This window comes from Dermacentor albipictus, chromosome 8 (assembly GCF_038994185.2).
Source record: "Dermacentor albipictus isolate Rhodes 1998 colony chromosome 8, USDA_Dalb.pri_finalv2, whole genome shotgun sequence".
Lineage (NCBI taxonomy): Eukaryota > Metazoa > Arthropoda > Arachnida > Ixodida > Ixodidae > Dermacentor > Dermacentor albipictus.
In genome coordinates, this window is record NC_091828.1 from 109,813,667 (window position 1) to 109,825,984 (window position 12,318).

The following is a 12,318-nucleotide window of genomic DNA, read 5'->3' on the forward strand; positions in this document are numbered from 1 at the left end:
ATACCACTCGAGTGCGAGGATCATGCCGGATGGGTAACGTTCTTGTCTCTTGATTTCTATGTGGCCGAACGCGGCGAGAAGTTTGCACATCAGATTATTGAGCACAATTTTGCGTGCCCTTACAAAAGCGAAGCGTGACAAGATACGGGCGAGATGTTTTTGTTTCAGGGCAAGCGACACAGAAGAGGAAGGTCAAGCTAGCGGAATAATGCACTTTTGTGCCATGATTTTAACATTTGCTGCAGCCTTAACAGCCACAGTGTCAGGTCGCCCATTTTTTTGAGAGCCGTGGTTAGTACACGCCATCTGCTCGTAGATCAGATCATCTTCGATGTTTTGCAAGGCTCATTTTGCCCATAAATTACAGAAGGAAAGACAAATTTGCATCATGACACTACTTAATATATTAGATTGCAATTTTAATTGCCAGAAGCCGCCCCATTACGAACCGGTATCAAATGAAGAATCACAGGTAATAATAATGTGCCAAAAAAAAACGATCCGCGTTTGTGAACGTTGGTAAATAGTCGATTGCTTTGAAATGCTATTCTCTTTTATAGAGTAGTGATGTGCTTGAATGCTTGTTAGGGTGTTAGGGTGAAGATAATTCGCTAGTGTTTTCAGCTCCGTTCCTAAACGCACTTAAGTTTTAAGTAGTACATGCAATACTGTAGTACAGATGAACGAAACGCTAGTTTGAGAAAGCTATAATAGTTAGGCGTTGGGCTACCAACGCGTCCCTTCACACGGAAGCGCGAGACCACGTGATCTTTGCGTACTAGTCCTTGTATAAATGGTGTAATTCCAAATGCCGTCAACCACCATCACACTCTGACTACCATGAAAACAAGCCAAATGAGCGGAATAAAGTGATTCGTTTTAAAAAGGGGTGCTCAGGTAGTGCCTCTCCTCGTTTCCTCGTTGAAGTCGGTGACTGCCATCTGATCGAATTATCGCTTTGCGAGCCCGCAAAAAAAAAAAAAGGTGGTCGAACTGGAGCATGCCTATTCGTTAGGTCCTACCACAGCAAAACACAGCGTGATACAAATCTCAGTTCATACCCGGAAATAGGTTCCTCCGGCCCACCGGGAACTCTCTTCACCGGAAATTAAAGACACTAACACAGGCCACGTGGCGTATCTGATGAAAAGGAATGTCATCTCTCCTGTACTACAAGGAAAGGCTGAATGAAGCGGCAAACGGTCACGGCGGCGATGGGTCTTGCACTGGGGAAATCGCTGGTACGATGGAAGTTGCGCATATGCCTGGGCACAAGCTTTTGCATATTTGCGTGTCAACAATTTGAAGGCTGCTGACAACAAGAAAGGTTTTGGTTCCCCCTGGGAAGCGTAGTGTGTTAGAAAACTATGAGAACTGTTGGCTATATTACGTGGGCGTCAATAACCTTGTCCGGGAAAGTAAATGTTGACAAAAAAAAAGGAGCATCCTTCAACAATTCCTTTGTCACTGGAATCGTTTACGGCGACAGCAGCATTCTTTCGTTGCGAGAATTGCCACCTCATAATTAACATGGCTATTTCCTTAAATGATTGCGCTGAGTTACTACCTGGAACTAGGCAGGAGGGCCGTGGTTATATCATGGCTGGTTTTGGGGAGAGCTGCAATCATGTAAAACTGTAGTATCTTAGAGTAAGTATAAAAAAATTAAAGACTGTTTACTGTTTAAGTTATTACTACAAATTATATGATATTGTCGAAAGAAAAACGTAGATTAGACCAATAAATGACCTTGTTATCTTTTTTGTGGTGTACGCAACTTCCTTTTTATGACAGGGGAATGTGTTGGCTCCTGCGATTCACCTTGTTGACGTTTTGATCATCGTCTTTTTATGACATAGTTGTTCATATATAGCAGTGTTTAAAATATGTACATGAACAAGTTTCAGTGCCGTAGAAGGATCGACACTTAGGAGAGTTGGTACTGCTTGAACATCTTGAAGGGGCAGCGTCTGTGCCTTCCTGCTTTCTGTCTTCGTAATATTGTGCTGCCCCTTCAAGATGTTCAAGTTTTAGCGCTCAGATTCCTAATGTCTAAGTAGGCGAGATTTATTTACTCAACACCTTTAGCTTCATGAAAACTTTTGATCGCCGCTGCTTCGCCATATGCCTATAATATGTTTCTCTTTGTTTGAAGTGGTTGAATATTTCATTTAAAGTCAAGTAGACATTAAGAGAAACAGAAGGAGCTGGGCACGCCATGCAATGCGTAGGGCAGATAGCCACTGGAGCTACAGAATGCGTGTCAAAAGAAGGGACGCGCAGTCGAGGAGGGCACAAAATTAGGTGGGGTGATTAACTGGCAAATTTGCAGCAGCAAGTTGGAGTAAGCTAGCGCAAGACAAGGGAAAATTGATATCGCAGGTAGAGACCTTCGTTCTGCAGGGAATGTAACAATGGGCTGATGATGAATTCTTTACTATTTGATTAGGCTTGATTCGGAAAACCTTATTGCATAATTTTCTTCTTTTTCGTTCCCTTTGTGTGTTATTATGGTGAGGTTGTGTGGTCGTCCGTGTAATTTGATTAAAGAGCTTGTGTGAAACATTCATACTTTCTGGTTACATTAATAAGTAAGATCTGTACAATATTCTATGATGACTTTCGTGCATAAGTCGTCTTTTTCTTCTACCTTTGGCGACGTTGAAGCTGCGGATGCCGAGGTGGCATGATGACGACAAAACTTGCATGTATCGTTGATAAAGTCATCAACGTAACGGAATAGACGGATGAATGGACGCACAAGGCAAACCAAATTTCTACCACTTAGCTGCCGTCAAAAAAGAGCGCCTCTAGTTCTCGTACGCTCTATCGAGTAAAGAAACGCGCGTTTTATACCAAAAGAGAAATGTGTCGCTGTTACAGAAACAGATTGTTCCACTAAAGTAGCTGCACCACCATTTTCGGACTGCATTGTATTCCGCAGAATAACCGGCAACAACCGTGCACACACTCGCTTTGCCTCGCATAGGTAGAGAGTAGTGTTAAAGGACCCCTCACCAGGCCCGACCAGAAATACTATCTATTTCCTGCAAGTTGTAAATATATATCTAGTGAGCACTTTCACCAGACAAAGACAAAAAAGAAACTTCGAATTGATTCGAACTGGAGTACATAGAACGAATAAATTTCGCTAAGCCACGCTGCCAGAAATCCAAGCTTCACTGCTAACAAAGACTCTCTCTCTCTCTCTCTCTCTCTCTCTCTCTCTCTTTGCCTCGACTAGCGTCTAGAAGCGTCATTCTTTCACTGCCACTTGCTCTTATTTAACTCGCGGAACCACATCACGTGTGTATCACGAGCCCCGTCTCATTTCATTTTTGTCTTTTTTTTTTACTCTCTTCGTATTTCGCTGGCAGGTGAAATTCCGAGGACTGCCCGAAGACAGGAAACAAGCAGGAGTAAATATTCGCACTGGAATGAGGTACGCAGCTGCTGCAGCAATGGTCCGGGAACGACTCAGGATGTCGTAATGCCATGCCGAGAGGTTCCCCCAGCGAGTCCACTAGGCAACGTCCGCCAGCTGTAAAAGAGCTGGGATTCACAGCGGACGCAAGCGTCAACTGCATAGCCGGTGGTCGAGATACGCAAGAGGAGTTACAAACTAATGTTAGGGGAATAAAAAAGAAAGGAGGAGATCGATAGAGCCGTGGTCGTGACAGCCACAGGTAACTGAACAATATGGCGACAGGCGTTTCAGTGAAGAGAGAAAATATCGAGGGGTGATAGGCAAAACGATACATTGCACAAGATGTGGTAAAATCTGGTTACCCCATGCAGATTAGGCGACTAATTGTCCCCACCCCATTTATAAGGCCTTGCCTCGAAAATAATAATAATCGTGACCATCAAATTTGCTTTCTGCACTGTAGAAAGCGCCGTAGTGACTTGCCATAACCGGTGATGCGGCAGCCAGTTCTTAGGCGTGTTACCTTGATTATCTGTTTTTTGTTGTTGTTGTTTGAGTGTTTCTCACGTTTTGGAGAAGTTTGACATTTTGCAGGCGCAATTGTCCGCGCGTGATCTAAGCGCCACCCTTTTCTTTTTGCAATGATTAATCATAGTGAAAAGACGTCGAAAAGTGAAACTTGGTTTGGCTTAACAGATACTAACGGGCTAGTGAGTAATACCTTCGGTAACTACCTCCAATAAATTGGATGGAAATGCTTTTGTCTTTAGGGTCAGACCAGTGACATAGCTTTATAATTTGTTCAACAATGGCGGTTTAATTATTGCCATTTAGGGTGCATGCGTGCCATTGGAAGTTATATACGCTGTCGCATTGACATTGTTCTTCATGTTGCAGTTTTTTGCTACGATTAACTGAACACGGTCAATGTGATGCAGAACGCCGCTACCCGTGAGACCAAGTTATTGCGACACTGAGCGATGACCAAGTGCAGACTAATATGAAAGAAGACGATTCTCTGCTGTGAACAACACAGATGGAGGCATAATGAAGTCGATCGATTCGGTGGCCCTAATATAAGCAGAGAAATTTATGATAGACGACCAGACGGTTTAGGCCCAACGCCAGACGGATGGTGAGACAGATATAGCCTCGCTCGCCTTTTGCTAAAGAAAAGTGATTGATTGAAAAAGTTCACGAAAGCTGCAAAAGAAAATATAGAACACGATGCGCTGCGCATGAATGATTGAGAATCGTAAGACACACACTGCCCAGTAATCGATAGCGATGGGAGAAAGAATGTAGGCCCGACACGCTTTTGTTCTAGTTTCACAGGCCCGTACCGTCATGAAAACATGAAGTGAGAACATTTGACGAGGCAAGTAGCGCTCCTCCAGACATAAAATGGCCTGTGCTAGGGTACATGCAGTATAAGCGAAGCTATGAGCAGACGTGCCTGCGTTAGCACTGTCAGCACAAATAATGAATGAGGAGAAAAACAGAGATGTATTACGACAACATCGAAAGGGTGGACAGGACTGTGCGATATGCTGCGAGGCACCACGTAACCACAAAAGAAAAAAAAAACGACAAAGTGTGAGACACAGCTGAGAAAGCCCTCTGAACGAAGAAAAGATTGAAGAGGAGCAACGGAAGGGAAAGTTATCAGGCGCCTGACGTATGGTAGTGGGCCGCTGCACTGCCAAGTAGAGCAGACGGCAATCAATACCGCGAACAAAGGATCAGGACACAGTGCGAAAGAATGAGCACGACATCGAGGAAAGTTCGGCGTGGTCGCCGTCAAGTGGAGGGTTATGATGCAATGCGAACGACACATGCACCGTCAGAGGAGCAACAAAAGGAGTGATGATAGAATTCGGGAGGCACGTCCTCGGCTAAGGTTTCCCGGGCACTCCCGTCACTTGGAGCGATGCAAGGGGGCCTCTCGCTGCCTGCGGAATGCGATGAGGGCGAATCAGGATACGCCGATCGCTCAGCTGTTTGTTCGTTTGCCTCAGGCAACTGCTATATCGACCTCCTTGCGAGTCAGCGCTGAGAAGCATACGTAAAGGGGAAGCGGGCCTGGCTCCGGCATACACTTCCGACTATGCGTCCCGCGAAGAATGGGATGATCCCGAGGGAGGAGTATCGGTGTTCTACCGAACGCTGCATAGGCAGTGCTCGAGTTCTTGATGACGACTGTAGTCGAAACGAGTGCAGTTGTATTTACCAGTGGTCTGAACAACCCCTCCGGAAACATTGAGCGCATCGCACGTTGGTGTTCTTTTAAAAATTGTGACGGGACGCTGGATGCTAAATCCTTTGCATAGGAAGCCTGGGATTTACAGTATGGCGTCTTCAGCGTCCAGTATAATATTCCAAGGCAGGGTATTTATTCAAGGATAATGATTGTTATCCAAGCGAAACAGCCTTGTATAAGAATCATAAGTTGGCACTGTTTGTTGCAGCAAAGGTCCGGAGACAATTTCGCACGTCGTAATGGCATGTCAGAAGATTCGCTACACTTCTCTAGCTGACATTGTACTCTGTCGACTAGAGATGGTGGGCCCCGGCAGGATGGCTTCTAACTTACTGCCGAGCTGAAGTCATGGGCACATGCGCAAGTAACCTAAAGCCGTAGCCCCGGAGATTGCTTCCTTCCGGACCTCCACAGCCTAAATATTTTTGTACTGTCGGAGAGTGCTGATTAATTAGGCAAGTCGTTTAGGAACCCCAATGTTGCTTGCTGAAAGTTTCGAGAACAAGTGAATAGCTGCTCTCGAGAGACAGGCAAAGATTTCACCGACTTTAATCACGGCCCTCAATGTGATTGCTGAAAGTTCAACGCCGAAACTTCGCTCGCGGGGCATCCATTAATAAACCTCTGACCTCTTCCAAAAGTGTGGAAGCGGTCTTGTTAAATTGTTGACATTGACATCCCTATGGGGGCTAACGGTGAGCTGCTGTCGTGCTCGTGAGGAAAGTAGCACACAGACTTCGCGTCTCATTCCCTTGTGGCTTCTTATCGCCAAACTTAATTAGCTGTCTCTCCAACCAAGTTATTCCATACCAAGCGTTCAACTATTACCCGCCTATCGTTTTTTCTCTATCTTCTGGCCTTTCACATTGCCTGTGGTACTTGCACGAAGTCTATGACAGTTTTAAGAAGTAGAATGAGAGAGAGAGAGATCAACGTTTAATGAGAGAGCTCCCTGACGCTGTGAATTTATTCTTTGTGCTTATACATATGACTAGCTGTGCCACTTCTGGCTCAACCCTCGCCCACGCGTTTCATACCAGCGCAAGCTGTTAACAGCCCATCCGCCATCACTCTCCTTCTCCATGATCCGTATCCGACAGGCCTGGTGTGTGTGCGGGTGGTTTTCGACGATGCCTGCGGCAGATGGACAGGCATATAGCGCTAAAAATTTGGTCGATGCGGACATACTTTGTGCAATAACGCACGGTATCTCTAAACGATGCGGGGTAAACTATCAAAAGCAGGCAAATAAATACACTCTCCAAAATGAAAGGTGCTGGCTGAATTCCTGTGCAAAAGAATAAATATCCAGGTGAAGTTTTTCATCAACTGAGAAGTCCTGATGGAATTATGTGATCCAAGAGGACGAAATAAAGAGAGAAGACAGGGATGCCAACAGTAAATGCGTCTGGTTGGCTACCTTACTCTGGGGGACGTGAAATAGGGAATACAAACATAAGATAGAGAGAGGGAGGGGAGGGGGAGGAAAGGCCCGGTGAGCTTGCGCGCGCACGCGAAGGGCCTGAGCCATTATGGCTTTGTCATCAGTGTCGTTTACTCTATTTTATGACCACTTGTAGAACAAGGACCTCGCAGAATATTAATAGATTACCCCTAACTTTCCTCGGCCAATTCCATTCCGTGCTTGCAAATTTCCTGCTCTCGTCAGACCACCGTGTCTCCTGCTACTCGCACGTAATTTCTTTGCCCATAGTACTGATTTTGTGACCCTAAATGACCAGCCACTGTCAGCTCAGTACGCACCGCATCACTCAAACAACTTTAAGGCTTACTTATAATCTCTACTATAATATCCATTGCATGAATTTGCCCTGAAATCAATACTATTGTCTCAGCGTCTCTCGGAACCTGTTATTTCTCATTGACTTGAATGACATGCACAAATTCTGTAAAGCCCCATTCACAACTAGGAAATAGCTATAGACGTTGATAAAATCAGCAGATAGCGTAGCAGCTTTTCTAGAGCCTCCTGGTAGTTTCTTATATTATCCATGCTATTCGCGTTAATATCTGCCGGCTCGAGTTATCTAAGGAATGCTGCGGCATCACCTACAGATAACAACAGAAAACGCTTGCATTAGGTGAAGCATTTAGCAAGCAATTCATGCGAGAACTTTAGCGTGCCCGCTCTTCTAAGTATGCTTGTCGTGACGTGCGAGAAACCGTGCGCCATATACCCCTTGTGTTTGCCACCACTGTGAGCGGGAAGAGCGAAGCAGGCACTGGCTTTCCTATCTAGAGATTCCTGCAGAAACTTTTCTTTTGTTCGATGTAGTCAAGTCAATAGCATTAAAGAAAGGTAGCAGTAACACACCGTATTGCCATCACCAAAAAATGCGTTGTGTACGAAGCATGTGTGTGAAGCCGGCTTCATCCCTCGCGCTTCCCACCGAGCACGCTCTGCCATCTGGCGGCGCCACCACGAAGTCCGCGCGTTGCGCCGGTGTGAAGGCAAGAGCGTCTCACTATATAAGGCACAGGTTCGATACCGCAACCGAGCACGTATATGTTGAAGAAGTGCTTGTTAATAAACAGCGGCACATAACCACTCGCCCATATCCGGTGATCTAAGTAGCCGTGAGAGTGGTTCATTAGACCAATCACTACATAAGCCTAGCTCAGGCTAGGCTGACCCAACATTGATTTCTGTCTGCCGACTGTTGGCGACACCGTTGTTCTCCTTCGTGTCAGCGCCTCTGTCACACTGAACCGACGCCTAGCTCTTCGCCGACCATCGGCAGATTGTCGGCGTTGGTACTTTGTGACCGAGGGAACAACACGAAATAAAAAAAAAACACTGTGGGTGACAGTCGGCAGACAGAAATCAGTGTCGGGTCAGCTTAGCGTGAGTACCCATTTTACCGCCAACTTTGGTCGGTAAAAGCTGAGAGACCCAGATAGACAGATATTCCTCTAAAAGGGCATCAAGTTCCAAAGGATGCTAATAGCATTAAAATTGGCAATCGGCATCTTGCTGAAGGCATACTACAAGTACGTCAGCAAGACTACAAGTACAGCAGCAGAGCCGATTGCACATTACTTGCATCTTGCACCGTGCGAGGATTTACTCACGCCTTAGAAAAGTCCAGCTGATAGACCTTCGCGTAGGAGAAAGGTATCTGTTAGTTTTTCTTTTTACCTGTGATGAGAAATTTAAGTTTAGCACTTTCATGGAAGTTTAACGATTCCCGTGCGCGTATGGCTTTTCATGCTTCAACTGGTAAATCTGACGACGCAATCAATGCTTTTGCTACGTACTGCTTGAAATTATATCGTATTTAAGTTTTGACACCTTGGGCGTGCTGAAGCAGTGCAATAAATGATGTCACGGATATTTGTGTATCGACCGTATTGTTCAACTTAGGACGAAAAATGGAACGAAGCATCTCTAAACTGTTCATTAACTTCTGGGTTTTTCCTACACCGGAGTGAATTCATGTGAGGAAGGGGGACAAAAAGTACGAACTTTGCAGATTGATTCGAGAATCCTTGCTCATTGTGTAAATATGGTCTTGCTGTACGTGTCAAAATATTTCTGCATAACAAGGTCCGATAGAGGTGACAACTCCTGATCTTCATGTCCTTAACGTGGCCTGAGATTTTTTTAATCCAAAGTGAACACCTATACATATGCTGTCCCATCGCATAGCAGCTTCTTCGGCGCCAACCTATTTACGTTTATTTGGCACGTCAGAATACGTCAGAGTACGTCGGAGTACGCCGGAATATAGAGGAAATGCTGATCAGAATTAAAAAATGTGTTGGGCAATGAGGACATAATGTGAGCTTTACATTGTTACGATGACTGCAATGACACATGAGAATAACATTTACATAACGGAACTCCTAAGAAATAAACGCCTACCATAAACGCTGTTACCTGTTATATGTCACAAGGACACAAAATTTGAACAACCATCACACTACTGACATGGATTAGAGGACCACAAAATTTGGCCTAGCCAGAAAGTTTGGTCTTCTTGAACTAAAACGCTTGAGTTACGTTTTACGACATTACAAAAATTGGCAATGGTGCACAAATTTTAAATGTATTGCGTCGACCTAAATCAACCGAGAGGCCTTTAGTAGCCCGGAAACTTCAGTACGTGGGGAAGTTCAAAAGCCTTCTGGAAATCATGGTCATGTCTTTTTTAGGCCTCATGGAGACCAGCGGAGGAAGTTGGAGTATGAATCCGATATGAATAAAATGGGACGCTTTGTCGAAAACAAAAAAGAACTTCAGCTTCATGCATAAAGCTAATTAAATTCATGCTCGTATTTCAAGAAGTGATTAAAAACGTGAAATTTTCTACCGGCAACTGTGCATCATGAGTCACCCTACAGAAGAGCGAGAGATTCTGCGATGACGTGACAGTTTTGAGCATGTTCCCACACAGAACACACATAAAAAAATATAAGGACACACACTCATGGCTGCATACATGTGAAGAAATCACCTGGACAATGTAGATTATTATGCATTATTTTCACTGTTGAATTTCTTTGGTATTCTTCAGTAACTACCTTCCACACATATATTTTCACTTAGCCACACCATGAAAGATAATCAGTGCGGTAGCACGTAGCTGGACACTGCGTGTTGAGGAGACAAAACACTGCGATATGCGCCTTTTTTATTCTTCCCTTTGAAAAAGTTCATGGGTAGTCTTCTGCACAACAACTATTTAACTCGGCCGAACTACTAATATGCTATGGAGTCGGCTAAATCAAATGGAAACAGAACTCCGTTACATTTAGCGTTATTGGTAAGGGAGCCGAAACTTGTGTAACGCGACGTGTTATAACAAATACAAATGTTTCCTTAAACCCACAAAAGTGCAGGCAGGAGAACCTATGCCAGGAAGACGAATTGAATAAGTGTTGAGCGTAGCATCAGCACAAGAGTGAAACTCTGAGACTTTTCTACGAAGCCTTGGAAGACGTACACTGACGCATGTCAGAAAAATCGAAATGGGTGATTGATTGCTTTCAGTAGTAATACAGGACACAGAGCAAACCAAAGCGGAATCCGGTTAACCGTCATGTCCATTCATCTCATTTTTTTTATCTTTATGGAGATCACTGCGATACGCGAACTGTTCCAAGTCTCTCTGGGGAGGGGGGGGGGGGACAGACTTTCAATGGAAGCTTCCTAGTTCTCCTATAGAACGCTGTCAGTCGTAAAGTCGACCAAATTTTCTTCTTAGTTCTGCAAGTAATTGAGTGGCCGGGTTCTTTTTTTATGCATTTATTGCTGTTTTCACTATTCTTATCTTGGGCCGCTACCTCAGACTCCGTGCTGGCACCCAGGCAATCTGATGAGTTCTGGCTCCAAATATTGGCAGAAAAAATAAATAAAGGCACTGCGAAACCATGTCGAGAGAGCCACCACTGGCTTCGTGGACGTCGCCTGCAGCTTCACCTCATTGCATCTGACAAATGGCATGGGAAGCAACCGTTCGCAGAGAGGGCCCATTTTCAGCGATAGCAGTAAGAAAAATCGAGATCAAGAAAGTAAAGTTCGCATTTGCGGAAGGAGAGAAGTGACTGAAGATTGACAAAGCGGTTTTCCAACTTGTTTTCTTGCCGAGATGCTGTCGCTTACTCGCTCATCTTGGAAGAGCTAGATAAGCAAAACCTGCGATATTTCTCGAAAACGCGAAACATCCTCTGCGTACTTCGCAGATAAGCAGCTTGGTAGTTGTCGAAAAAGAAACCGGTACTTGGTTATCATTTTCTGGATACATTGATAAAAATTTGAACGCCTATATTTAATACCTACTTAACACTATCACCTATCACACCGCAGCTTTCGCTTGGCAGGAAGCAACAATATCCATGTATATATATGTATAACGAGTGAGGGTAAAGTTCAAGCGGTAGTCTTGTAGTATGGGACAGATTTCTGTGTGCCTTAGCGGCTTTCTATCAGTGCATAGATTCTATCAGTGCTATCAGTGCTATCAGTGCAGTGCATGCCTGCTTAAAATCAACTATCCGTATTAAGGACTAGAATTTACGAGTCCTCAGCCCTTCACCGGTGTGATTCCGAGGACCTATTAGAACGCCAACAGCCTTCGTGACAATGGTGCATATATCTTTGCGCGGCCAAGCTACACTGGTGTAGGCAGCACTGCTGGTGTAGCTACAACTGCATCATTCGCTCACCTAATCATAGGCTGTATTTTGAACAAAATTTGCTTTTAACTAGGAAATTAACGTTGGTATATATGTAACCAAATATAAGCTTTTGCAACACCAGTGACCGTATTTAAAATAATTACCTAAGTAATGTATCTATGCGTAGTCTGATAAAGTTTACTGACCATGCATTGTGCAAAATTGTGCATCTTCAGTAAAGCAGGTCGACGTTTGATACAAAATGTGGTCGCACGAATCTAGCTCGCGACGCCGTTTGCTTACACAGTCACAGAAGGCATTCCGAAACTATTACTACCGTTGAAAATGTAGGTTCCTGCAAACAGAGCCGAGAAAGCATGTAGACGTATTCACTTGTATTTCGCCATATTCAGCTTTAGTGTGAACACTAGGGACCGAACCATCAACGTCCTTGGAGACAGCAGGGACGAGCCCTGAGGAGGATCAGATT

General features: G+C 44.6%; 2 protein-coding genes across 10 annotated transcripts in view; one reads left to right on the forward strand and one right to left on the reverse strand.

Annotated features, from left to right (window-relative positions):
* The window catches only part of LOC135917129 (uncharacterized), a 677,883-nt gene that overhangs the window by 224,117 nt on the left and 441,448 nt on the right, over nucleotides 1–12,318 (reverse strand). For 3 of the 6 annotated variants that reach the window (XM_070524068.1, XM_070524065.1, XM_070524063.1), the window contains one exon: nucleotides 6,687–6,821. The exons of the other annotated variants lie outside the window; for them this stretch is intronic. In XM_070524068.1, the coding sequence (XP_070380169.1) occupies nucleotides 6,699–6,821 (123 nt within the window). In that variant the 3' untranslated portion in view covers nucleotides 6,687–6,698. Of the gene's footprint in view, nucleotides 1–6,686; nucleotides 6,822–12,318 lie in introns of those variants that run through there. 6 annotated transcript variants of the gene reach the window in all.
* The window catches only part of LOC135915639 (allatostatin-A receptor-like), a 90,256-nt gene that overhangs the window by 35,399 nt on the left and 42,539 nt on the right, over nucleotides 1–12,318 (forward strand). For 2 of the 4 annotated variants that reach the window (XM_070524060.1, XM_070524058.1), the window contains exon 2: nucleotides 3,378–3,442. The exons of the other annotated variants lie outside the window; for them this stretch is intronic. Coding sequence is in view for 1 of the 2 variants with exons in the window: in XM_070524058.1 (XP_070380159.1) it covers nucleotides 3,438–3,442 (5 nt within the window). In the remaining variant the exon portion in view is untranslated. The remainder of the gene's footprint in view (nucleotides 1–3,377; nucleotides 3,443–12,318) is intronic. 4 annotated transcript variants of the gene reach the window in all.